Below are 26,491 nucleotides of genomic sequence, written 5' to 3'. Positions count from 1 at the left end.
GCTATCAAGGAGCAGACCAGTTGTCGAGATAAAAAAGGGAACGAAGAGTCAGTTGCACAGAATGATCATCTCGTTTGTCGTAGTTCGATGGTTTCTCTCTTCAATGGAGGCAGATGACGTGCATGAGATTGAGATACGAGAATAGTGTACACATACATACGGCATAGCAGTGGTAGAATAAGCTCGGTGATGTTTTTCACTCTACAATATACTGTACACCCAGCTCGCTAGTCTCGTTCAACAACACACGTACATGGGCCCAAAACAAGCACGCTCCCCGATTTCGCTGTCTACAATGTAACGTTGCAGCGATAAGGAGTGAAGAGGATTTGAAGGGTCAGCGTAATTTCTCCGGCAGAATGGGCAAAGGCGTTTACAATATTCTCAAGGTTCAAGAGTTGTCTTTCTTATTCTTCCCACTCATTTTTGCTTCAGTTGCTTTCTTTCATTCTTTGAATATGTGTGGTGATGTTAATCTATGAAAAACATATCTACTAACATGTGTGAATATGTTTTTTCTTAAGTCTTTTCACGAAACTCTATTTTAAGCCCTAATATTTAACATGTTTATAACTGTAATATCAGGATGATTTATAACCCACTGGATTATATATGAAATATATATCTGTAAACGGACGTTCATTATGACAAACTCATTAGGACCAATGTAATCTAGTTATATATATAAATTCTGTTTTGTCAGGGGTTGAAAAGCAATTTATAAGATTTAAAAAAGGGGGAAGAAAAATGCTTTGTAGTAATGATAGTTTTATATACGTTTCAAGAGTACAAATTGGTGCATTGGCGATGTTCTTGGAAATTGCATATAGATATATTTAGTATATATCTCTATGGCATAATGTCATACCTTGCTTCTGATATGGAAGACTGCAGTGGAATTGTCCTAATTTGTAATATGTTTAACTGCTTTCTTTTCTGATGTCTTGAGAGTATGACTTTTTATTTTTAAAAGGATAAATATATGTGTACATAGTTCTTTCCCAACCTGCCACATAAAATGAATTCAGTTGACTGAGACATTCTTCCGCTGCCCCCATATATATCTTGATGATAAATGAAACTAAAATACAAAATATATTGCCTCTGCCATAATATCTTGGGCAGGCATCTCAGGCAGAGTTTTTATTACTGGTATTTTTATTTCATCTTTTTATATTCTAATATTGATAGCTCCATGGATGTCTTTCACTGTTAGAATATACTGTCAAGCTAGATTATGAGTGATATGTATGTATATATGTAATATACATATAAATATATACACACACACACACACACACACACACACACATATATATATATATATATATATATATATATATATATATATATATATACATATATATATGTATATATATAAGATATATATACATATATATATATATGTATATATACTTCAAGCATCAGTTAAAAAATTACAATGGCACAAATTAAAATATGGATGTAACCTTCCACTTTCATCAAAAGTGTTATTCTAAAGCAAATTTAAGAATTTGGAAAATGTATGTACATGTATCAAGTTAATGAGAATTAAAGATAGGAACCTATGCAGTAGTAGTCATTCCCCCTCCCCACACACACTGAATTCCACTTATGAATTCAACAAATACACAACATACTGTAGTAGAAAACACACATGAATTTTTCCTTCATTCTTGTGAAGCAATCCTTGATTTTGGGTTTTTGTTACAGTATTTTGTTGAACTGTTCTGGCATTGTTACAGAAGCCACACAGGCCACACAAGGATACAAGACAAGGACAAATGCTGTAGAGTTTTGTTTGCTATGTTGTTGACAAAAATGGCTCACATTTTTTATCAATATTTTTTTTTTTTTTTTTTTAGTTTTGTTAAGTAGAAAATGACCTCTGATATTTGAATGGAATAAGAAAGATTGGTAGTTACACATATCTTAAATTGACATTTACAAAGAAAGAGTTGTTTTGTTTTTGTTTTTGTTTAAATGTATGCCTGTTAATGAAATTTGTATTTTATATATTGTAAACTGACTGTTTTGGGTGCACCAGGTGGGTTGGGGAGGATGGCCTGAGGGCCCAAGTCATTCAGTTGGCTCATTCCAGACCCGGGCTGCCCAACCTGGTGCACCCTTACCACTCCAGTGTATGTTCTGATTTCGAAATATGTATTATGATATTTGTGAATGAAAGCCGAATAAATAATAATAATAATAATAATTTTAGGCTTTCTTTAGCCTTGCTCTATTTCACAACACATGATGTAATGCAAAATGAGCTAATACATATGGCAGATGGCAAGGGCTATTCCTAGACCAGTTAAAAGTCAGTCTGAAAAGAAAGAGTAACCTTTTATCAGCACAACGGTGAAACTTTTATAAATATGAAATGAAAATTAGGGAAGTTGCAAAATTGTACAGTTTTACTAAGTTTTGCTGAATGATTTTCACACAGTTGATATGGATATGCAAATGAGTGAGCTGCTGATATAATCATCCTACAATTCACCATTGACTGTATACAACCAAAAAAACTGACAAAAATGTAAAATTTTCTGCTATGAAAGTGTAAAACATACTGTTATTCCTGGCTGAATAACTTCAAATCAATAATCAGTCAAATATATTTGGATTTCAGATAGGGTCATAATTGCATTAACAACAAAAAATTGGAAATTTTAAGACTTTGTGTACAACAATATGGCAACTTGTAAAACCTGTCAACTCACTCATTTGCATATTCACATTGACTGTTGAAGAACTACTTTGTGAAAACAGTGAAACTGCAAAGTTTCATAACTTTTCTTGTTTTTATTCAACTTTAATCATATATTTATTGTTGTGCTTATGAAATTTTACTCTTTCTTTTCAGACTACTAATTGGTCCAGTATTGCCCCTAAAACGATATGAAAGGAATATAATGCAAAATTATCTCTGCATTTTTTTTTCTCTCCAACCACTTTCTACCTTTCTCCTTTTCTAAGAAGAAAGAAAAAAAAAATGTTTAAAATCTGTACCTTTCTCTTTTCCTCACAATGTCATAATGACACTTGATCAAAGTACAAAAAAATCCATGGGCTTTAAAACCACCGATTTTCTTTCTTCCACACATCTTCACTAATCGGTCTGTCTGTTTGTCTGTCTGTTTGTTTGTCACTCTTTATTTTTTGCTTAATCCAATGATTCAATCTCTGCCTTTCCTTTCCACAGATCAAAACCAATGAGGCACATGCCAAAAGAAGGAGTGGTCAGCACTTGTAATTTCCTTCCAACGTCATCCTTTTTTTTCTGACCGCTCTCCCAAAATTTTCTACTCCTCCCCCTATTTCAAACACATCATTACAACACTCTTAAGCGAAAATGACCAGCCCCCTGTAGGTGCAGACTTACATGGTGCACACAAGCAAACCAAGGGAGAAGCCTGCTCACACAAAACTGAAGAAATCATTTCAAGAAGCCCTTCATATCACAATGGGGGCAATTCTAAAAGTTGCTTCTCCAAGTCTGGCTGGTGAACTTGTCATGCACTTCTACAGCGTACTCCCATTATAACAAACTCCTCGGGACAGGCAGTTTTCTTTTGTTATATAAAAATTTTGTTAAAACCAAACAGTACACTAGTAGTGCATAAAGATATATCAATGATAACTTTGAGACCTGAATTTTGATTTTGTTGAAATGAGAATTCCATTATAATGGATGTGCACTGTACTAGCTTCTTTCAATGTAATGCTTCTTGATCATGTTTTCGTTTGTGTTTTGTGTGTGTGTGTGTGTGTGTGTGTGTGTGTGTGTGTGTGTGTACAAAATTGCCAAATCTCAATATACTCAGTATATGAAAATGTCATAGTTTCCTGTGTGAAATGGAGCAAACAAGCACACAACCAAAGATAAAGAGAAAACATTCAAGGAAACAATGAATATGAATGAAGACAAAGTTCTAAACTCAGGTAAAATCATGAACTATGTTTATCTTTTCTCAATGCAAGATTTGCTACTTTCTTGCAAATTCATCAAAATCAAATGTATCTTTTAGACAGAGAGATTTGAGAGAACCCTGTAGCATTTTTCAGTGTGTACAGTTAACATCAAACATTAACCTGTTAAGGACACACTGATCTTGCCACAACATGCATTTCTTATAGACAACTACTCTCGTGTACTCGGGACCAGGTTTCAATGGGTTAAAATGCCATTTTACATCCAACATGTATTTTATAGCAAATTCAATTCACAGGTTCATTGACTTTTCACATCATAAATACTGCAAATCTTGGGAAATGAGCTGAACAAAGGTGACATACAACCCAAGCTGTATCTAGTAATACAGCCAAGTCATCACGTTTAGAAAGAAAAACAGAACAAAAAACGCTAACATGAGCAATACATCTGACTGGTCTGTTCGGGAACTTCACACGATGGCAGATGACCCTTCCACATTCCACATTCTAGCAACTTTGCAAAAAGTGTATAACTGGTCTCTGGTCTGGTCTACGCTTCCGTTTAGTCGCTCAAAAGTGGTCAAACACGCGGCCACGATGTTGCTACAAGACACTACTGATCCTCTCTGCCACAAGTTGGCTCCGAGTCTCTTCACTTCCAGAGTTTTTGGGGCATTCTCAGTTTTTTAACCGAACAGATTGTAATTTTTAATCATTTCGGTGCCACCGCATCCCGGACCTTCTGGAATCCCGACATCGTCGAGAAGTAGCGGTTGTTTGCCTCCTTGGCCTTCATCTCGGCTGCGTGAGGATTGACGATCTCCAAACCCTTTCAGGAGTCAAACAGAAATGCCATTGCTCAATAGTGCAATCTCCTATAATAAAACCATACTCGTTTACAATGGAATGTCATTAATATTTGATTCAAGGTCAGTATAACAAATCAGAGCAAGATTGCATTATTATTTGGCAAAGTAATATGAGGATCAGTGAGCATCAAAACTGTATAAAAAAACAGAAATAAGATTAACATCATGAATCCATTTACACAACAAAATACCTACGTTGATAAGAAGACATGAACTACTAACGGTAATACCCCTCCTCCATGCAGGAATGATGGTCATAATGGTGATTAAATTTAATACCTCTTTATGATTATTTTTGCTACCATCATCGTTATTATTCTTGCTCCAATTATACCAAGTATTATCACTGTGATTATCACTGTAATTATCATCATAACTACCAGAAAATTTCAAGTTTATTAGTCTGCTATGAGGATATGTAGGCCATTGGTTCAGGTCCATCTCCAGTATGTATGCCCTGATTTTTACCATGGCTACTACTAAAACAATGAAGAATCACCATTTATCTACATCAATATAGGGTAATTTGTCAATCAGTAGCTACCACTAAATGTTAAATGTTCTGCTTCTACTCTTACTACAACTAATAATATTTCTACTAATTCCACATCATACAAAACTACTGTCACCATTGTCAACATCAGCATCTTCATCATGAAATACAAGGAAAAGTAGAAATTACGCGGTGCGTAATATATGTCCCCGCCGGAAGTAGCATTTTGTAACAAAATGTGCAATATAGGTAAAAAATCAAGGTCAAAGGTCAAAGAAGTCAAAGGTCAAAATTCTGTGTAGAAGTTTTGAAGCCCTCACCTAGTGCCATCACATAAAGCAAATGGAATTGAAATTGGGTTAGAAATGGCGAAGGAGTAGCATTTTGTAGCCAATGTACAATATAGGTCAAAAATCAAGGTCAAAGGTCAAAGAAGACAAAGGTCAAAATTCTGTGTAGAAGTTTTGAAGCCCTCGCCTAGTGCTATCACATAAAGCAAACGGAATCGAAATCCGGTTAGAAATGGCGAAGAAGTAGCATTTTGTAGCAAAATGCACAATATAGGTCAAAAATCAAGGTCAAAGGTCAAAGAAGTCAAAGGTCAAAATTCTGTGTAGAAGTTTTGAAGCCCTCAACTAGTGCCATCATATAAAGCAAACGGAATCGAAATCGGGTTAGAAATGGCGAAGGAGTAGCATTTTGTAGCAAAATGTACAATATAGGTCAAAAATCAAGGTCAAAGGTCAAAGAAGTCAAAGGTCAAAATTCTGTGTAGAAGTTTTGAAGCCCTCACCTAGTGCCATCACATAAAGCAAACGGAATCGAAATTGGGTTAGAAATGGCGAAGGAGTAGCATTTTGTAGCAAAATGTACAATATAGGCCAAAGGTCAAGGTCAAAGGTCACAACTGAAATTCTGTGTAGAAGTTTGAAAGCTCCCATGTGGTGCTATCATATAAAGCAAACAGAATCAAAATTGGCTCATAAATGACAGAGAAGTAGCAAATTGAACATTTTGATCACACACGGACGCACACACGGACGCACGGACGGACACACGGACGGACGCACGGACGGACGCACGGACGCACGGACACACACACATACGGAGCCCGTTTCATAGTCCCCTGCTCGAACTCGTTCGGCGGGGACAAAAAACTTACTTCACATGACAAACAAACTCTTAAATGTTTTTGCATTATGACATCTGTAGGTAGATGAGACACACACACACACACACACACACACATGATTCTTGGAGGACAGCACATACTTTGAGACACTAGCAAAGAAGGACAAAGTACTGACTTGCAACGGTGTGAACGCCACACTGGATGCAGTGCCCGCTGTTTCCCGACCTCTGACGGTTGAACGGTTCCCATGAGCCTGCTGCCTATGCAGCTGTCTCTGTATATCACATGGAAGAGAACACAATGATGTCAATGGCAACTATAGTTTTTGTTTCAACACACCTCTTCTATACTTCATCATAAATATGAACATAGATATATATATAGATATAGATACAGATACAGATACAGATACAGATATAGATATAGATAGATGTAGATATAGATATAGATATAGAAATAGATATAGATATAGAAATAGATATAGATATAGAAATAGATATAGATAGATATAGATATAGATATAAATACAAATATGAAGATAAATACTAATTTGAATATGAATAAGGATATGAACATATAAATATAACTATATAAATACAAATGTATACAGTATTCATCGCATAATCGGGCATCTGATAATCGGGAACCTCGCTTAAATGACATACACTTCCCAGAAACATTTCCAATGCATGTTATTTTCACTGGATAATCGGGCGGGGACCTCTGATAAACGGGACAATTTTTCTTCAAGCGATCTTTGATTTTGTTGATCTACCAAAATACCACAACAATATTTCAAAGATTCCCTATCAGTATCAGTTGTCGTTTACATCGAGCTTACAAAGCAAGCTTCGGACTGGTGTGTTTTGACCTCCGTCCCTCCAGTACACGTACATGCATAGCCACGAAAGCGCCGTGTATAAGTATCCATGCCATTGCGAAACACATGCTTTACATACACAAACACATGCCCTACATTATAAAGTAAAGCCATGTGCAGGGAGAGCTAGAGGGTGGCGCCGAGGGGTAGCGTGGTTGTGTATTCATGTTCATGTACAGTACGTCAGTATGCATGTGTGTGTGTGTGCACTACATGTACATGTCGTATGCCGTTAGTGTATGGTGAGTGCTCATCGCGAAATCGGGCACCTCGCTTAAAGGGGCCGTGTTTGCTACTCCCAACCTGTCCCGATTATGCGATGAATACTGTATCACTCTCTCTTACTCTGAAGTTTTCTCTTTATATTTTCTCTTTGATTTCATTGGCAAATGCAATTTTTTGTTTCGACACACCTTTTCCATATTTCAGTACATGCATGAATATAATTGTAAATATATGAAATACATACTTATGAATACATAAATATATAAATATATGTACATATCACTTCCTCTTACTCTCAAGTTTTCTCTATACATTCTGCTTTCTTTCCTTGAGTTCTCTTCTATCTTTTCTATTCTTTCTGCCACGACTCAAGTTGTCACTAGGTCCCCCACCCAGTCCCAAAGCCAATGAGATACTGTAAACGCAGAAATTTTCCCAGTTCATTAATTTTCATGTATTTTGCGCTACTTCTGGCCAGCGCAAATTCTAAAACCCGCGAAAATATCTTCACAATTTGCTCTACACATTCTGAATGGTTTGACAATTGCGCAGCGCGAATTCAACAATCCGTGAATACTTTTTTGAGCCTTTTTTGAGTGAAAAATTAAACACACGAAAATATCGATGTTTACAGTACCCGCTTCACTGCCAACTGTTTTATACACCTGTGACACTCCTGCACTCACCTGTAGACTCTTTGAGATTTTGACCTGCGTTTTGTTGTCCACCTGCGCCGCCCTCACCCGCCCCGTCCCGCCCTTCCCGATTTGACCCAGGGAGAAGCCGAGGTCCTCCTGGTAGGCATCCTCCTCTATCTCGGCAAAGCTCATCCGGTTGGCCTGCTTCCTCATCTCAGTCATCCCCAGCTTCTCCTTCATCTTCCGCACTCTGGACGAAAAAAATAAAGACAAGAAAGGCAACAAGAACAAAATGTCAATTTTTGAACCGGTATAGGAGACTTTGAAGTCATCAATGTATGAGTTTTCTGCGCTGTTGCTGGGTATAATAAATAATTTGTAATATGAATAATCTGCAGTTAGGAGGAGTATCATAGGATTGACATGATGGGAGTCCTTCCAATATCTCACCTCATTTTTTTTTTTCTCATTCTGGTTCCTGCTTAATTGAGGTACAGATACACCAGGACACTGAAGGTTTTCCTCATCGATCAATTAGGGAGGGGAAAACTAATGGCACATCGCCCTCTGCTTTTACTGAGCAGCCTGAAGCAAGCTGGGATTCACTCTAATCCACAATCCACAGACAAAGAAACAAAAGATTCTTGCCTTTTTCATTTCATTCTTACCTTCTGCCTCCCCTCCTCTTGCGGGGCTGATCAATGGGGGCTGGGAGGGCCTTGATCTGCTTCGGGGGTGGGGGCTCCTGCATTTTAGCCAGCTTGCGCTCGATCTCTGCCCGCAGGTTCAGGCCCATGGTGCCGATGGGGCTCTCATGGAAGCTGTCGATGCGGGCCGCCAGGGTGCACTTGGCCGCCACCAGACGCGCCGCCTGCTTCCTCATCTCCTGTCAGAAAGATCAGATAGTAAGATCTTATTTATCCAGGGTAGCCTCTTCAGTGTTGCCACTGCTCTACCAGAGGGCCCTGCTATTATTATTACCCTAGCGTTGCCAGGTACCCATTTATACACCTGGGTCAAGAGGGACATGGTGGGTACAAACATCTTGTCCAAGGACATAAGCACTGGGCGGAATTCGAACACGGCTCCTCCGATCGGAAGTCGGGAGTCTTATCCACTATGCCACAGTGCCCTCATAATAGGATAGGGATTGGGCAATGAAGAATACTTTGCTCTCCTACTCTTAATCAATGTATGAGATAAAAGACTGCATTGTAATAATTATCATTTGCAAAGAATATTGATGAACTTTATGTAAATAGGATCATTGTAAATCAACACTATGGCTTACAAGTATTCAAGAGTACTATCTCAAATCTGGCAAATTTTGTATTACAAAAAAGAACAACTCAAACACTGTAACAAAGCATGGGCACTCTACATGAAACAATCAGCACATTCCAATACACATTCAAGCAAAATGCATAAAAACAAACAAAATATTCCTATCTCCTACAACTGACTGATGCTGTCTAAATCATGCAGAAATTCACATTTTAGAATATTTCAAACTTTCCATAATTGTGAAAGAGTACTATTAAACGATGGATGCTCTTTAATTAAAAAAAAAAAAAGAAGTATCAACATCTATAATTGAACTCACAGGGGGTGTAGCCTGGACGATGTCGCTGTAGTAGATGTAGCCGGTGTGAGGAAGGACAGCCGTGCTGGAGAATCCTGACAGAGTCTTCCGCTGAGCCCCCAGGACCAGCACGTTGCAGGAAGGCATCTTAGAGAGGTTGGTGAGACCTCCAGCCACACCTACAAACACCACAAATCATTGGGGAATCATTGATGAGATTAATGTTTGTTAGATTTTTCATTGCCTACACAATTCTGCTCCTAAATATTTATCACAAATGTTATACTCCCCCTACCAATCAACTCATAAAATGCCCTCTGCTGTAGATACTACGGTGCTCCATAAATTAGGTGTAATAAATAAGGCTGGTGAGCATAGTTTCGCACTTTGTGGATCATCATCATGAAATGCCTTGCCACAGGGACTCCGCTCATCATCCTCACTGTCAATTATCAGAAAGAATCTCAAAACAATATTACACATTAAAATTCAGCTCAAAAATTATCATCTGTATATCTTTATAATAACTTAAATGTTTAGCTACAACAAAATTTTGATATAACGAAAAAAACAAAACAAAAAAACTTTGCTGGTCCTGAAGACTTCGTTATAACAGGAGTCACCTGTACCACTTTAATTTGACTCTGTTCTCTATGCATTCAATAATTCAACTCCCTAAAAGCAGCTACCAACTTTATTTCAGCCCTGCAAGCCTCTTAAGAAACCCTGCCCCTTTCCTTCTCTGTCAAATGATACATTCAAATCTACCAATCAAACTCACCCATGAGTTTGGCTGCCGTTGACGCTCCTATGATGATTGACAGGTTGGGTGAGATGAATGACATCCTGGACTCAACGTATGTGAAGATGTCCGTCTTGGCCTGCTTCAGATCAAATGCCTGTCAGAGGGAAAAAAGACACATTCATAATTCTATTTACAGGATATATCATCAGCTGAGAACCAGACGGGCGATTTTGCATTTTTTGAGTAGTGAGTTATTGGTATCATGTCGAGGAGCTCAATCCCCTTTACATTATGGTGTCATTTTCACATAATTTTCATTTTCAGTAAAATGTTAAAAATTAAACCACAAGGCCACTACTTTATCTGAAATTTTGGATCAATGCTTAAAAATGTACCCACTTTTGATTACATAAAATTTTTATATCATGAAAATTGATTGTTTTGTTTCTAACTATGCTCAAATCTTAAAATGTGATAGCGCCTTTCTGGTTCTCAGCTGATGATATATTATATAATCACTATGGGAGCTGATGGTTAATCAACAAGAGACCCGCGGGTCTAGCGCTCACCTGAGTATCGCAAGTTCACCTTTCACGCAGTCACTAATCTAAATTATTCACAGCTCTACCAAAATTTGACCAGGCATTCTCAAGTAGAAGATGAAAATGTACAATAAGGGCCCAAATTTTTTAAGATTCTTTAATTATTGGGGATTGGGGCCCCCTGGGGCCCTCTGGGCGGGGTATGGTGCCCATTTTGATAAATTTAGATCCTGACCCCCTAGGGATGCTACCTGCCAAGTTTGACGAAAATTCATCATGAGGTTTTCAGGAAGAAGATGAAAATGTACAATTCAGGCCCCCATTTGGACCTTCCCAACCACCCCCCCCCCCCCACCCCTGAAGAAGATGAAAATGTAAAAAGTTTACACACGACGCACGACGCACGACGGACGACAGACGAAGGGCGATCGCAGTAGCTCACTTGAGCCTTTGGCTCAGGTGAGCTAACAAGCCACAGGTTTCCAATATCAAGGAGTGCCATCACGCACAAAAATAACCGACTGAAATGAATGAAAAGTCATCCCGGCTACAAGTTACTGCTCTACAAGTATATGAACATTGCCAACAATGGGAATGGCGTTCAAAAGTTTGAAAACTTCCACGGTCAGTACAATGTATATCATGTAGCTAGACACCAAATGGGACCTATGAGTAGATATCTTAATCATGTGACCAAGATGAGGCTTGCATATGGAATATTTTGTGCAAAGGACTCACATAGTAACACTGCACATAATGTCTGGTTGTGGACTTCGAAAAAAAACTTTTACTCCAGGAACCAGTCCATCATTGGACACTAGGTGGCGCTATTGCAGCATAACAATTATCATCTGTATCATTTGCAGTAAAGCATTTACCAAGTAGCATGTAAATTTTGAACTCTAATTTTTCGAAACTCAAATTTCAGACAATAGCAGAAACACAGCAAATAATTATGTAGGACCATGAAGCTCAGAACGTTTTAAACAGGAAGTAGTACATAACAGTAATAAACAGTAGCTAAAGGTTATATCCAGTGTACCAGGAACTCACCATGTCACAAGCTTCAAACACCGTAGCCAGCTCCTGGGGGGTGAGCTCCGTGCCTTGTGTGGTAGAAGCCGACACGCTGACAATCATGATGACCGCATTGGTCAAAATCTCCTGCAATTTTTCATTGTTCTTGGCCCTCTCCAGGTCATTGCCTAGTTCCTGATTTTGGGTCATGAATGAAAACAATAGTCAATTATCACATTGATATAAACATTTTCAAACTTTCATAAAACTACTGTATGCAACATAAGTATGTCACAAAATTTTCATATTCGCAAGTGGACTAACAATTTTTGAAATTAACAAACTCACAAAATAAAGCCTCCCAAAATAGTAATGAAACATACAATTTCTCAGGGTGAAAATCTCAAACTATTCTTTTGAAAAGAAATGAAATTTGTAAAAATAAAATCTTTGTAAATGCTGCATCTGATTTGATTACTTTTTACAGATATATTACAATGTTAACTTTACATGGTTCAATCCTTTGATGAATGCCTATTTCTCAAGAACATAATTTCATTTTGCTGCATGACGACCACTGAAAAGGTGAAAAATAGTCTTTAAATCTCACTGTCTCACTTTTTGAAAAGATGGAAAAGTTGAAAGTCCTTGCCCCTTTCATTTTAAAAATGTCAATAAAAATGGTAAACCAAAGTTGCATGCAGGCAATAATAACCACTAGATCACTTCAATCTGTTGCATAAGCAGATGCCTGCGAATAATTTTTGGAGACCACTGTGGAAAAAAAAAGAGAGAAATAAATAGATTAATTTTCCAAAAAAAAAAGGGGGATACACAACAGCACAACAACAAGAATAAATTTCAACTTACTTTGACTGTGCCGAGATACTCAAATGAGTTGGGAACCAGTGAATCCAACTCGGGAAATCTTTTCTGGTAGTGATCCCGTACAAACTTGTGAATGACATCTATTTCAAGCAAGAAGAGACAGGACAGCAAATATGAAAATTACATGCACTTGATGACATTGTGGCTCATGAAAAAACAAAAACAACAACAACAACAACAACAACAACAACAACAAATGCCAAACTTTGGTGGCTGGGTTGTGTGAATATGTGAAAAAAAAAAATCAGCGTGTAAAACTGCTGATGACATTCTTACATTCTTTTCTTAATTTGTTTACATAAACAACACTACAGTTATCTTTGTTAGTTTCATTTTGTCTCATGATGGCTACTCAGAAATAAATTGTTCCTTAATGATTTTTTGACCTTTTTCAGTTTGTTTTGCAGCTTGTTTGTTTCTGTGTGCATGTGAGTGTGTTTGTGTGTGTGTGTGTGGGGGGGGGGGGGAGGGGGGAAGGGCGGGTGTATGTACAATAACAAAGTGGTGCCATAACATTTCAAGTGCATCATGGGTGGGGAGATGTCAACAATGAACTTGAACAATATTTTCAACAATACTCACTGATTTCATTGTCAATTTCTACCGAGAGGTTGTTGGCCTGGACAATGAGTTGGTACTCTGGGTTTGCCTCCACTGGGCCCATGACTGCAATGAGAGTGTCAGAGAGTAAGAGACAATAAATCACTGCCAAGAAATTAAAGATGGTGATTACAATATTTTCACACTGTACAAAAATACATTTCTCACACCACTCTAGTGATTGTAACATAACTTTCAACTGCCATGTAACCATTAGTGCAGATTTCTTTTTGATATGAACACAAAACAAAACAAAACAAATCAAAACAAATATATACACATAACGGTACATACAAACAAATTTTGAAGATAGGCTACTGGTGCTATATGTGACCTTATATCACACATATATGTGACCTTATATCACAAAATAAATTGAAAGCAACTGTACTCTACCTCAAATTAAAATGAGAGTGAAGGCACTCTGAGTTTAATCTTATCAAGCGAACATTCTCTCGGTATTTAGAGCAGATTTAACAAACAATGAAGGTTTTTTGTTTGTTTGTTTTTTCAAAACATCTCAACACAATGCCAAGAGATCATGAGATGTTGTAAACTAAGTTTGATAACACAAAAGGAATTGAAGCTTCAATCCAGCCATTACCTCCATGAAGAAAACAACATAAAGAAAAGCAGGTATGAAACCTCATACTTTTCTGACTGTACAAAAAAATATGTCACTTTATCCATGCTTGTCAATGCTATCAGCATTTTAATCATGACACAGTAATGCAGCTCTTCTACTATTTGTCTATTGCAGACAAGAAATGCCTCCAAGATTTGCCAGAAGATATTATAATGATTTCATATTTTAGCACAAATCCTGGTTTCAAAACATTGAGCACCCTACAAATCAATTTCATTCTATTTTAACAATAGTATTGTACCTCTCCCATGACCTACACCAAAGTATGAAGAGCTTTTTGAAGACACATCAAAAGTGATTGGTGAACAGATAACCGTTGAATATCTGATGGCTCAAACTTTCAAACAACACCCACACTTCACAGCAACAATACATGACTAAGAAAGCAGAATTTGAGTAATGTGCACCATGGTTTACGTTCTTACCTTCTCCTTTCCTTGGATTATCCTGGTAATACTTGATTTGAGAGAGTACATTCCTTAACTGCACAAAAGACAACAAGAAATACAGATGACACAGATATGCAAGTTTGAATAAGTACGTCTCTGAGTTAATGATCACATACATCTTACATCAAAAATAAAACTCTCACATAATGAATAAAAAGTCATTTGACAAAAACATTTCACGGCTGCTTGCCATGATTAGTGAAAATCCTCCTGTAGTTTCCTTTCTACTTCTTATCCTTTTTTTCTTCATATAAATATTTACAAATGAAGATATTTCACTAAGCAGGAACAACAAATTAAAATGAGTATCACAGTGCACTGTATCATAATGGGGGAAACTCATTTCAGGCAATACTACTAGCACTGCAATTTCAAGCATGTAAAATGTACATGTGCACAATACAATAAGCTCTTTTATCCCCTGGATATTTTTCTTAGCAACAGCTATCAATAATATAGGCTCATGACACACTGTAACAAGAAATGTTCGTGTGCATCTTAATTTCGCCAATTTTGCGAGTGCTCAGCAACATTCGCGAAATTAAAATGCAAGCGAAAGTTCTTGCCTACACAATATGCATTGGATACCAGTGGTAAGTCGCGAAAATGTCATGCTGCGAGAAAGGCCGTCAGCTCCTATTTGCGAAATGTTCATACCACGAACATATTGTGTTTTACAGAAGTGTTTCCACTATTAAAATGAGCTAAAAAGCACATCCAGTACAAGCATAATATAATACCACATACATGTACTAACATGTACATGTATGGTTGGACCTGCTACTCATCGACAGCCTAATTTTTATTTGCTTGATAAGAATATTTAACACTGAAATTCATGTAAAAACCTGACCTACGTGATTGAGAAAAACCAGCACTATCAAATGCTGTTGTTCCCTTTTCAATTCGAAGTTTCAGTACAAAAATAATGCCTTCGAACTTGAGTGGCCTCTTTTCAGCTCCCTGCAGTTGAAGCTCCTTTTTTAGATTGACTGCTGTTTTTGCATTAACAATGCACACAAACTGAGTTGTATTGAACACCGTGTTGTACAAAGCTTTTTAGAAAATGCATTGACACTACATTACGATTCGGTTAAAATATTAATTCAAAATTTTGTCCTTGATTAAACCCATTAATGGACAGTGAATTTTCACGTTTTCCCACACATCCTCATCAACGGTCAAAGCCAATACATTTTTATGTGCTCTGCGCACAGTGCAGTGCGTACTAAACGTTCTGTGTGCCAAAAGTACACGGTCAGTTTCAAAAAGGGTGATCGATGTGTAGTAGAGTGCAACCATACTAACAGCATTTAACATTGCATTGCAAAGAAATCCTTAATGAAAAATATATGTTGCATCCAGCATGAAAGTGACATGTTGCCTTCAACTCTTTGGTCTATACACTGTCCTTACCTCTGGGCTGTCTCGTAACTTTGCAATGCTTTTGACCGATGACGCTTTCGTGTCCACTTCCATGGAAGCTTCCTCGATGTCTTCGATGCCATCTTCGTCTTGGTCGGCGCCAACTTCATCGATGTTGCCCTCCTCTGCGATCTCTTCCAAGTCAGCCAGGAGCTCATCAGCCAAAGACATCTTGCGTCTACAGTTTGCTGGCTCAGTTCACTTATGAAATAGGAAAATGAACAGTTAACATATCATCACAATGCACCAAATGTCTAGTCTGCTTCTATGTGTGTTATGCACTTGTCAATGTAATGACTCACCCCACTACCCCCGGACATGGGTGCGTCATTTCCTCGTTTGGTCCGTCAAATTTGTGACCCAGGTGTCCGTCATTTTACCAGCTTTGTCCGTCAAATTTTTGACCGAGGGGTGCGTCAAAATCCCATCATTGTCGGTCAAATTTTTGACCGAGGGGTGCGTCATGGTACGTCACTTGGCTATGGAAAATAACACGCATTATTCTGAACCGAGGGGTGGGTCACTTGGCTACAGCCTAGATGGAAAACTGCACACATTTTTGCACGCTACCAGTACCGTATACACGTACCGCGAGTGAAATTACAGTGAGCGTTTTCCCGCGGCAAGTGAAAATCAAAGTCGGGAAGCATTTTGGAATAAGAGGGAAAAATGCTTGCCAGAATCTGGCAAGCAAATAATTTAAAAGCCACCCTTTCTCCTCACATTTTCTATCCAACAAACCCATGAAATCACGCATACTCAATCTCAAGTCAAACCAGGGACTTGTTTAGCGATGTAACAATTTCTTAGTACGCTGTGCGAATCTCTACGTACAGCGACTGGGCTGTGTATACTCGCGGGAATGCCGTGGCGTGGTGTGTACCTGCGCTGCAGTATGCATCCACCGGACTAGCAATGGTCGCGCACACACAGCGCATCTGCACACATGTGATTGTCGTATGGATGGATTGCATGCACAGAATACATACTAGGCCTACTGTACGGCACGGAATATCGTAGCAGCAGCGTGATGTAGGGTGAATGACGGTACGGTGCTTGCAGGGCCAGGGTAAGGGAAACTTGCCGAAACTTTTACAAATTATGTTTATGAACCAAAAGAAAATTAAATTGCTTGAATAAAACGTATGCAAAAATCGTTTCAGTATTTTCGGAGGTGCGTCAAATGTACCGAGGATGTCCGTCAAAAAAGTGACCGAGGTGTTCATCACTTTCAACGTGTTGTCCGTCAAAAAAGTGACTGTGGTGTTCGTCACTTGCAGCCTTTTGTCCGTCAAAAAAGTGACTGTGGTGTCCGTCAAAAACCCCGTGTGGTCAGTCAAAAAATGACCATGACGCACCCATGTCCGGGGGTAGTGGGGTGCGTCATTACATTGACAAGTGCATTACACATGTACAAACTACAATGTTTAATGTCACTTAATTTTTGACTCTGTTGACTCTGGTAAATTTAAAATAAGCTACATAAATTTACTGAATAAATTTACTCATTATCATTAACCGTTATTGGGTTATCATTATCAATTGGCACATAATTGCATGGTATTGTATTGAGTATTGATAGTGTCTACTCCCAGTATAGACGGTAATTATCATAACAATTTTTACATGTTATTAAATTCATTCAGTCATATACTTAGCCTAGGGATAATTTGATGCTGATTTTACAGACCTAGGTAATTACACAGCACTACAGCACTACAGCACCACAGTCCAATGTGCAGTCCCACCTACTTAATTACGTGTGACTGAAACACATGTTTGCATTGTAACTGCGGCCAACCCGAAAATAATCCATAGGGTCTGCAGTTTTACATGTTTAAACTCATAGAACCTAGGTTATGGTTAACAGTTGAGAGATTGTTGGATAAAAGTTGTACTTACATGTGGGATTAATCGCAGACTTTAAGACACAAATACACAGAGATCAGTGACGGTACGAGATGGGTAGCTAGTAGCACGCACGATTCAAGAACGATTTGGCGGCGGCTGGCTGGCGCGGCGCGCGCTGGCGGCGCTGGCTGTTCATGCGATGTGCAGGTGGACTAGACTCGTGTGTAGGCAAATACTGAGTAACATCACACGTTGTTTACTTGTATACGTTTGTGTGTCTTGTGTGTGTGTGTGTGGGGGGGGGGGGGCAAAACACTGACCTCTACTCTATTCATTGTCCTATAGCAATAGGCCTATAGACTGTATACTATCGAGTTCAGTGGGCAAACTCTCGCAGAACTTATATGCAACATTTTATATCACTTTTGTGTGATAGGGCCTACTTGGTATGATTTACATAAAATACTTTATTGTATGTTAAAGGGACTGTACAATACTGGTTGAGGTGAGGATTCGTGTTTTGAACATTTCTAAGTGAGATAATGAGAAACCTCTTATGAAATTTGAAAAAGCATGTAATTTTAAGAAGGATTCAACATTTATTTGATGAAAATTGGTTTTGAAATCGCTGAGATAGCCAAAAAAGTGATAATAATAAAGGGCGACAGGCCACAACTTTATTAGGATCTCTTTCACATTGTTTTTTGATATCTCAGCCATTTCAAAACCGATTTTCATCAAATAAACTTTTGATACCCTTTTATTGCATGCTCTTTGACATCTCATAGAGTGGTTTCTGAATATCTCGCAAAACGTTAAAAGCTAAATCCTCACCTCGACCAGAACTGTAGTAGCAGAGTGAGAAGAATACAGCTGCTATTCGTGGCCCAATATGATTAGCGAAAATTAAACCCTCGCGAAAATAACAGCTTACAAGGGCCTACAGTATATTTTTGTTCTACTCATTTCCGTTGAGATAATGATGCTGATTCATGAAATTCAAATAAAGAATATCGTTCAATAAAAAAAAAAAGAAATCTTGTTCCAGCCCCCTGTTCTCTTGGAGAAAGCCACTCGAGGCGTGTTTGGTAAAGGTGCTTACCGGTAATAAATGAATTTATTCAGAGGCATCTGTTTGATTTGTGTGTCATGATTCACATCTCTTGAGTAATCAATATGGCCTATCCACTTTCTCTCTTAATATATATCGATAAGATAAAAACAATCAAGGTTGTAATTATTGATTTTAGAAATTGATATTGTATACCATGAATAACTTTAGGCACATATTTATTAACTACAGTACTATCACCTCCTCTACCTGTCTGTGACTGTGTATGACAAATATCACCATAATCAAGCCCACGAGTTCAACACTAAAAAGCAGAGTCACTAGTACAGCCCACAAGTCTCAAGGAGCTAGGGGAAATCACCCACCAGACCCACAAGGCAAATACTAGTAAGGCCGATGAGATCGACAGTAGGTAAATATAAGGCCCACTGCGTGAGGCAATATCGGTCTCGTGGGCCTTTTTTGCCTAGTGTCGAACTCATATAGTGTTTGCCTACCGGTGTCAAGCTCATGGGCTTTATTTGCCGCTAGTGTGAATCTGGTGGACCGTATAGCTAGTGGGCCTATTTTACTTGATGTCGAGCTCATGGGCCTTGTTCACTGATTTTAGTGTCTGTGATAGCTTGTGGGCTGTGATGTCCCTTGGACTGCATGACTCGTGGGCTATACAACTCGTGGGCTGTATGACTCGTGGGTGTCGGGCTCGTGACGTGCACTCGAATTATCTTTTTCTCTCTTTTTTTTTTTTTTTTTTGAAGACTCCATGATATGGCTGACATCAAAGTTGCGGTGATTCAAAACCGAAGTTGGTCTATACACTGCTAGATAATCATGCAAGCACCTGCATTATATGCCATTTTTCATCAAGTAGGAAGGCAAGTAGCCTACATGTATAAGTCTAACAAAATACGAGATTGTAACCAAAAAACTTCATCAAACCAGTAGGCTAAATGCGCGATAAAAAATAACAAAACGCTCACCCAAAATGACTTAAATAACGTAATCTCAAAGTTGTTTATTTGACGTCAATGCCACACCATTTGATGGTAGTAGATTCTCTGAAACAAGACCTTATATAAATCTTATTTGAAGGCTGTGTTTGACCTCAGATATAGATGACTAACATTCAACATGTGCATATTCATATTAAACAAAGTAACGTGCATGCATATTTAAAACACAAATGATTGAATACACGTGTATTATGTTCAATATTGATTACTGGAGAACTTACCTCCAGCAAATCATGTTAGTTTGAAAATCATTATAATCAATTTCATACAAAAGGTATTCAAATAAAAAAAAAATCTTAAGTATATAAACTCTGTTTTTGTCAATATTATCAGTTAGCTATCATTAAAGAAATCAGGTGGAAACAGTGACTGCATCGATGTTTGAAATGGTTTCGTAATTTCTTTAGTACAGAAACTCAACATCTCCGCTTTATGAGCCATAAATACCGACAGATATATCTTGATAATTGAAAGATTTTTATTTCGCATATTGTCATCAGAACGTGCCAAGACCTTGACATTGTCCTCTGTATTATGATGAATAGTATATAACGTTGAAAGAAGAAGAATGATACCAATCGATTTCTTTTGCGAGGAATCCACGCAACTACGTTTTCCTCTGATTTGGTCATACAATAGACATACTAAATCCGGAACACTTCTGTTTGATGTCATTGTGTAATTCTCTATTCAGTTTTAATAGCTATTGAAATTGTACGGACTTGACAGGAAACGTTGATGTGGGATTCAAATCTACCAGTTTTACTGCATAATCCAACAGCGAAGATTCTTATCGATTACCACTCAAGAATATATGCTACGTAATACAACAAAAGTAATGTATCGCTTGATTTGTATAATTCAACCGATTTCTTTCATCCTTCATAATAAAAAAACAACAACAAAACAAAACAAAACAGGAAACAATGGTGGTTGGTCGATCGGCAGCGAATGGAATTGCGAATCACTCCATATAACACACTTATACAATAAATGGGATCTGCTGTATCAAACAGATACAGCAGATACACCTGAGCATTCGGTAGAGAAGTTAACGTGATCTGATTTTCGGCGGGAGGCGGAGAATAATATATCTCTGGTGTACGTTTGGGGAAACCGGTCATACACCATTATAGCTGGCGTTTATCTACTTGGGTCCTCTACTTCTCACAGGTGTATTTTGAGCTCTCTCGTGTCTCTTTAGACGAGACTTTAAACACTTCAAACTGTTGTTTCATGTTACCCAAACTGGCCCTGTCATGAAGCTCATTCTATCGGCTGAAAGGTTTGGACGTTTCCACTGGAGGTGGCTGATACTGGTCATTTTCAATTGTGAGTGAAATCAGCCATTACCCTGATTGTTAATCTATTATAATGATATAATAATTTACATAAGGTATTGGATTTCATTTCAGAAAGCGTTGGAATAGGAGAGAGAGAAAATGAGAGAGATTAAACGTTGAACAGACATCGGATTTCATCACGTCATTAACGACTTAATCAAAGAATTATTTCTTTTTCTCCATGGCCTCTGTCATAATCAAGTAATTGAGCATATGCTTTATTTGCAACCTGGGATCTTTTCTTTTGAGTGTGTGTTTACCATAAATATTATGTGTATATGTCTGTTTAAATATCATTCAAAAGCTATATGTTTCCCAAAGTGTCTCTATTCACTTCGTTGAATGATTTTGTGTTAATGTGAAAATAGTTATTGTTTAAAAACCATGCGGTTATCAATTCAAATAAAAATCTAGGGGATCATTCAATATTAATTTTCAGTGAGACAATGCTTTGATTAGTTTCTGGTTACTTTTTTTTTCCAACTGACAATAAACAACGACCGCCATGCAGTGCTGCTTCCAGGATCGCAGGCCCAGTTTTGTCCCACCATCGTCACGCCCAAGGGCAAGAGCATTCAACTTGTTCCCGTCAGTGCGCGAAGAAACTTGCCTTCCGATGCTTTCCCCGGCTTGGCTGAAATGGCGGGAAATCAGCTGGTATGCGTCCCACCAGGTAAGACGTAATGTTTCAGTTTTTCATTCACAGGGTTTGTTATATATTCCAAAGGTTCGTTAATTCGAAAATGAAATAAAGGTCGTTATTCCGAATGTTCTTGAATCCGAAAATGAAATAAGGGCCGTTATTCCGAAGGTTCTTTGATCCGAAAATTGAATAAGATTCGTTCTTCCGAAGGTTTGTTAATTCGAATATTAAATACGATTCTTTTTTTTCCCGAAGGTTCGTTAACAGGAAATTGAAATAAGGGCGGTTATTTCGAAGGTTCGTTAATTCGAAAATGGATTATGGGTTCGTTATTCCGAAATTTCGCTCGTACGGACATCATTTTCATTCTATGAATGAAACGAACATCTATATACACACTAAGAAATACGGGTTCAAATTTGAACCCAAAAATTGTCCCTTTACAACCACCCTAATGGGTGCAACTTTGCACTGCAATAAGCAATTTGCACCCTTAGAGGTGCAATATGCTGAATTTTGAAACTGCAGGGGAGTGCATTTGCACCCTCAGTTTTGTGCTAATCAAGGGTGCAAACATGCACCATAAACATTAATACATTGTCAATTAAACATTTTGGACCACGAATACCAAGGTTGTACTCGTAAGATCAAACTTACACTCTAATGGATATGTCCGCATCTTTGTAGGTACGAATATAAATTATATCAAGAGATTTAATTTTCTACTTGCATAATAAAAGGTACAAATGTGCACCCCAGGGTGCCGGTATAGGGACAAATAGGGTGTAAATTTGAACCTTTATTTTTTAGTGTGTATATAGGTATACGAAATTTGCGTATTTTGGAATAACGAACTTCATTTCATTTTCTGATGAACGAACCTTCGGTACAACAGACATCATCCGGAAAAAAAAAAGCAAGGAGAGACCAAAGTAACTAAAAGTTGTAATCACTTAAATTACTATACGACAATCACGCATATCCTTGCAGTGATGGCCGTTTCCTGGTCGTCGCCATAATATAGAAACTGCAAGTGTAAAAGTGCAACTTCAGTGAAACAATGACAAACATCTCTACGATATACGTGCGCATGTATTGTCATATACTGTGCACAGAGAAAAGTGCAAGAAATGTATAATTTGGTTCGTGATAGATAATTGGATAAATTAACATGAATAGGTGGGTAATAGATGTGAGCAGAAAGAAGGAGAGATAAGGAGAGATACAGATTGATTGACAGAAGGGCGGGGTTGACAATGTGACACAACAGTTGCTGATCATGTACTCAAAGGCAGTTGAGTTCAAAACGTCGAGCGAAACTCTTTTTGTCAGTATTTGACAGTGACATTATATTCGTTAATTCGTTTGTTGATTTCAGGTCAAACTGCGCCCTTTGCTGTTGTTGTCATTGTAATTAGTTTGCAGTTACGTAATCCCCTATTTAAAATGTTGTCATGGTCGAGAATCTTATATAAAGCTAAAAAAATGCACCCAATATAACTTTTTTTTGGTCGATGCCACTGACTTATTGGTGATGATGATCGCAATTGCCACAACACTGCACAAGGAGAGAGAGAGGGGAAAACGGGGTCATCCCCCGAGACCGACACCCACGAGTCGTACAGCCCACGAGTTCGAAATTGGAAACAGGTCCCTGAGTCATACAGCCCACGAGTCATACAGCCCATGAGTTCGACACTAGGCAAATAAAGTCCATGAGTTCGACACTAGGTAAAGACAGCCCACGAGTTTGACAGATACAACACGGGGCTTAAGTTAATGTGTCGGTCTACTCGTGGGCCTTGTTAGCATAGTGTCGAACTCATGGGCTGTATGAATCGTGGGTGTCGGTCTCGTGACGCGCACCCGAAAAAACAAAACAAAACAAAACAAAACAAAACAAAACAAAAACATGAAAGTGGGTATATTTTGTATAGTGTTGAAAATTGTTCAAGGGGAAGTCCAGGCGATTTTCATAATTTCACATCATGTACAGTATAGGCCTACATAAATCGGGTATCGACAGCTCCACGTTTAGATTTATGGAATTTGTGACGGCGGGAATGGTGGCTTCTCCGCCTGGATTGCATGCTAGCATGACTGGCGGTGTCTGTCCGTTTATGACTGAGTGTTTTTGCTTTTGTGATGGTGGATATTAAAAGTGATTTTATTTTTATTGTTATTTGAGGGAGCGTGGGGGTCTGTTAGTTTTGTGATGTGTGGAAGGGTTACTGGAGTGCGATTGATAGTATTGAAGTTTAGGAATTTTTATGCTATTTTTGTTCTTCTGTAAAATTTTATGTAGGCCTTCTCGGTTGCTGGTGCTTTTATATATCTTCTTTTCCTTGGTTGGATTGATGTACCCAAGATTCAAGTAATAATTTTAGAGTTAAATTTGCATTAATTGTATGTATGTTTGAATGTGATGATTTTTGTGCTTATGATTGTGAAATCATTCCTTTTATATCAATGTATAATTCTGTATGTACATCTGTGCAATTCGACCGTTGGTCGCCAAATCAGATTTTAATAAAGGCCTTTCAATCAATAAATGAATGAATTAATCAATCAACCAATCAATCAATCATATTAATTGTGGTCCTTGAGCAGAGAAGCAATTACGACGTCGTGTACTATGAAAACCCCAAAACAAATTACACTGAACAAGGTAGCACTTTCACAATAAGAATGCATGAGTGGGGGCTCGCCATGAAAATGCACGAGTATGGTATATGTATGGTATATTTCGGAACGTAGCAATGCAATTCAATTACAATACCGCTTGCTGAACAAGGTCACCTTTGTAGAATTTATGCATGCTTTTTTCTTTTGTTCTGCATCCTTGAGCCCAAACTCGTGCATTCTTATGGTGAAGCTGCTCTGTCATCATCCTTCAGTGTTTATTGTGATTTCTTAATTAATTGATTTTTTTTTTAAACTGCATTCTCACTCCTTACGCCATCACGATCACTACAAATTCTAAAACCAGTGGCGGATTCAGAGGGGGCGCACGGGGTGCGCGCCCCCTCTTATTCTTTTTTTTTTTTGTTAAAACAAAAGAAATCAACAGAAAAAATGTGGGGGAGGGTGTGCGCCCCCCCCCCCCTCCTTTAATTTTATTAAGGCGCCTTCCCTTTATGGAATTCCTGGATCCGCCCCTGTAAAACTCTGTACCCAGTATAACCAATTCATAGTTTTTCAACAGTCCAAAAAATCAGCCGGAGTTCTTCTTTGCAATAAGCAGTAAGAAAAAATGGCATCAGCCCTGCCTCTGCCAAAGTTAACCACATGCATGACTGCCATCTCCACGTCTTAGCACGGTTTTTGCGATAAAAGAAATATGATGTAATAACAGGCAACCTCGTGTGGTATACTAATGAAAAAAAAATGGAGAAGGGAAATGCTTCCTTCTCTATCTAGAACGTGTCCATTTGTTTTGCAGTCGCCAACCGGATGATCACTTTCCTTCTAGCTAAACTAAGATTATTATTCCTGAAAAGAGGAAGAAGAAGATGAAGATGAAGAAGATACAATTATGCTTCAATCAATTCAGAGTCCAAATAATGTATACATGAAAATTAGTGTTTAGTGCAATTTCCTTTTCTAGAATAAGGTTATAATCAAATAGAAAAAAAATGCAGTCTTTTCAATAATACTGCATTCGCTGCGTAACAAGAAATATTTTGAAGTTACTGTTAAGATTAGCACATCATGTCCTAATTATATTCTTTCTTTTTTAGCGTATCAAATCACAAAATGAATTGACAAACATAGCTATATTTGTTTTTGTATTCAAACTCTTCCCAAATTAAGCACTTTGATATGAAAATTTACTAATTAGATGAAAAAGATTTTCAAAAAATTTCAAGTTTTTCGTTTCCCACGCAATCAGTAGATAGACATTTGAATTGTACCTCGGTAATATTCAGGGGAATTTTTTGAAATAGCAGGTTCTGCGATCAGCCCCAATTATTGATTTTCACGTATAGGGATAACTTTATCAAACCACAGGACAAAGATTCATTTCAGTGGATGGCAATGGATATTTTTCAGATCTAGGTCGGGAAAAAAGACATCTCCCTTTTACAAGCCTCATCTTATTCACAAGTCCCTTCTATAGGTTATCGTAGTATTCGCTATTTGTCATTTGCTAACATTTACTTTATTACTTTACGTACTTAATATCACAGTGTTCCACCTATACAACAGGAAAAACAGTCACATAACTGGAGTAATACTCATTGCTGTAATCATAATGCTTCACAACAAGCCATATAAATCACAAACAGCACTGAATAAGATATACCAGCAATTTCCGAAAAGAAGTTACTTGGGACAGAAAAGAGTGTAATGAAAAGAAATGTATACAGTGTATAAATCGGTCAGCTCTTTGAAATTGAAACCTTGTTTGTGCGTCGTACATTCGAAAAAAAAAAATGACAGGATATTAAAATGGCTTTGAGGATCAGAGTTGAAGGGTTTGTAAATCGCGTCGAGTTTAT

General features: G+C 37.9%; 1 protein-coding gene across 1 annotated transcript; it reads right to left on the bottom strand.

The window, feature by feature from the left end:
• Window positions 1-3,946: 3,946 nt before the first annotated feature.
• On the bottom strand, window positions 3,947-18,061 carry LOC140232394 (U4/U6 small nuclear ribonucleoprotein Prp31-like). Its single transcript, XM_072312523.1, has 12 exons — window positions 17,970-18,061; window positions 16,059-16,268; window positions 14,619-14,676; window positions 13,530-13,613; window positions 12,930-13,027; window positions 12,096-12,254; window positions 10,537-10,654; window positions 9,777-9,934; window positions 8,842-9,059; window positions 8,222-8,423; window positions 6,606-6,704; window positions 3,947-4,765 (listed from the first exon to the last, which is right to left on the bottom strand). The coding sequence occupies exons 2-12, from the start codon at window positions 16,236-16,238 to the stop codon at window positions 4,649-4,651; spliced, it is 1,491 nt and encodes a 496-aa protein (XP_072168624.1). The 5' UTR covers window positions 16,239-16,268; window positions 17,970-18,061; the 3' UTR covers window positions 3,947-4,648.
• Between the last annotated feature and the right edge of the window lie 8,430 nt (window positions 18,062-26,491).

The sequence above is a fragment of the Diadema setosum genome, chromosome 8 (genome assembly GCF_964275005.1).
Source record: "Diadema setosum chromosome 8, eeDiaSeto1, whole genome shotgun sequence".
NCBI lineage: Eukaryota > Metazoa > Echinodermata > Echinoidea > Diadematoida > Diadematidae > Diadema > Diadema setosum.
Note: the sequence above shows the minus strand (reverse complement) of the source record. Positions and strands in the feature narration are given on the sequence as shown.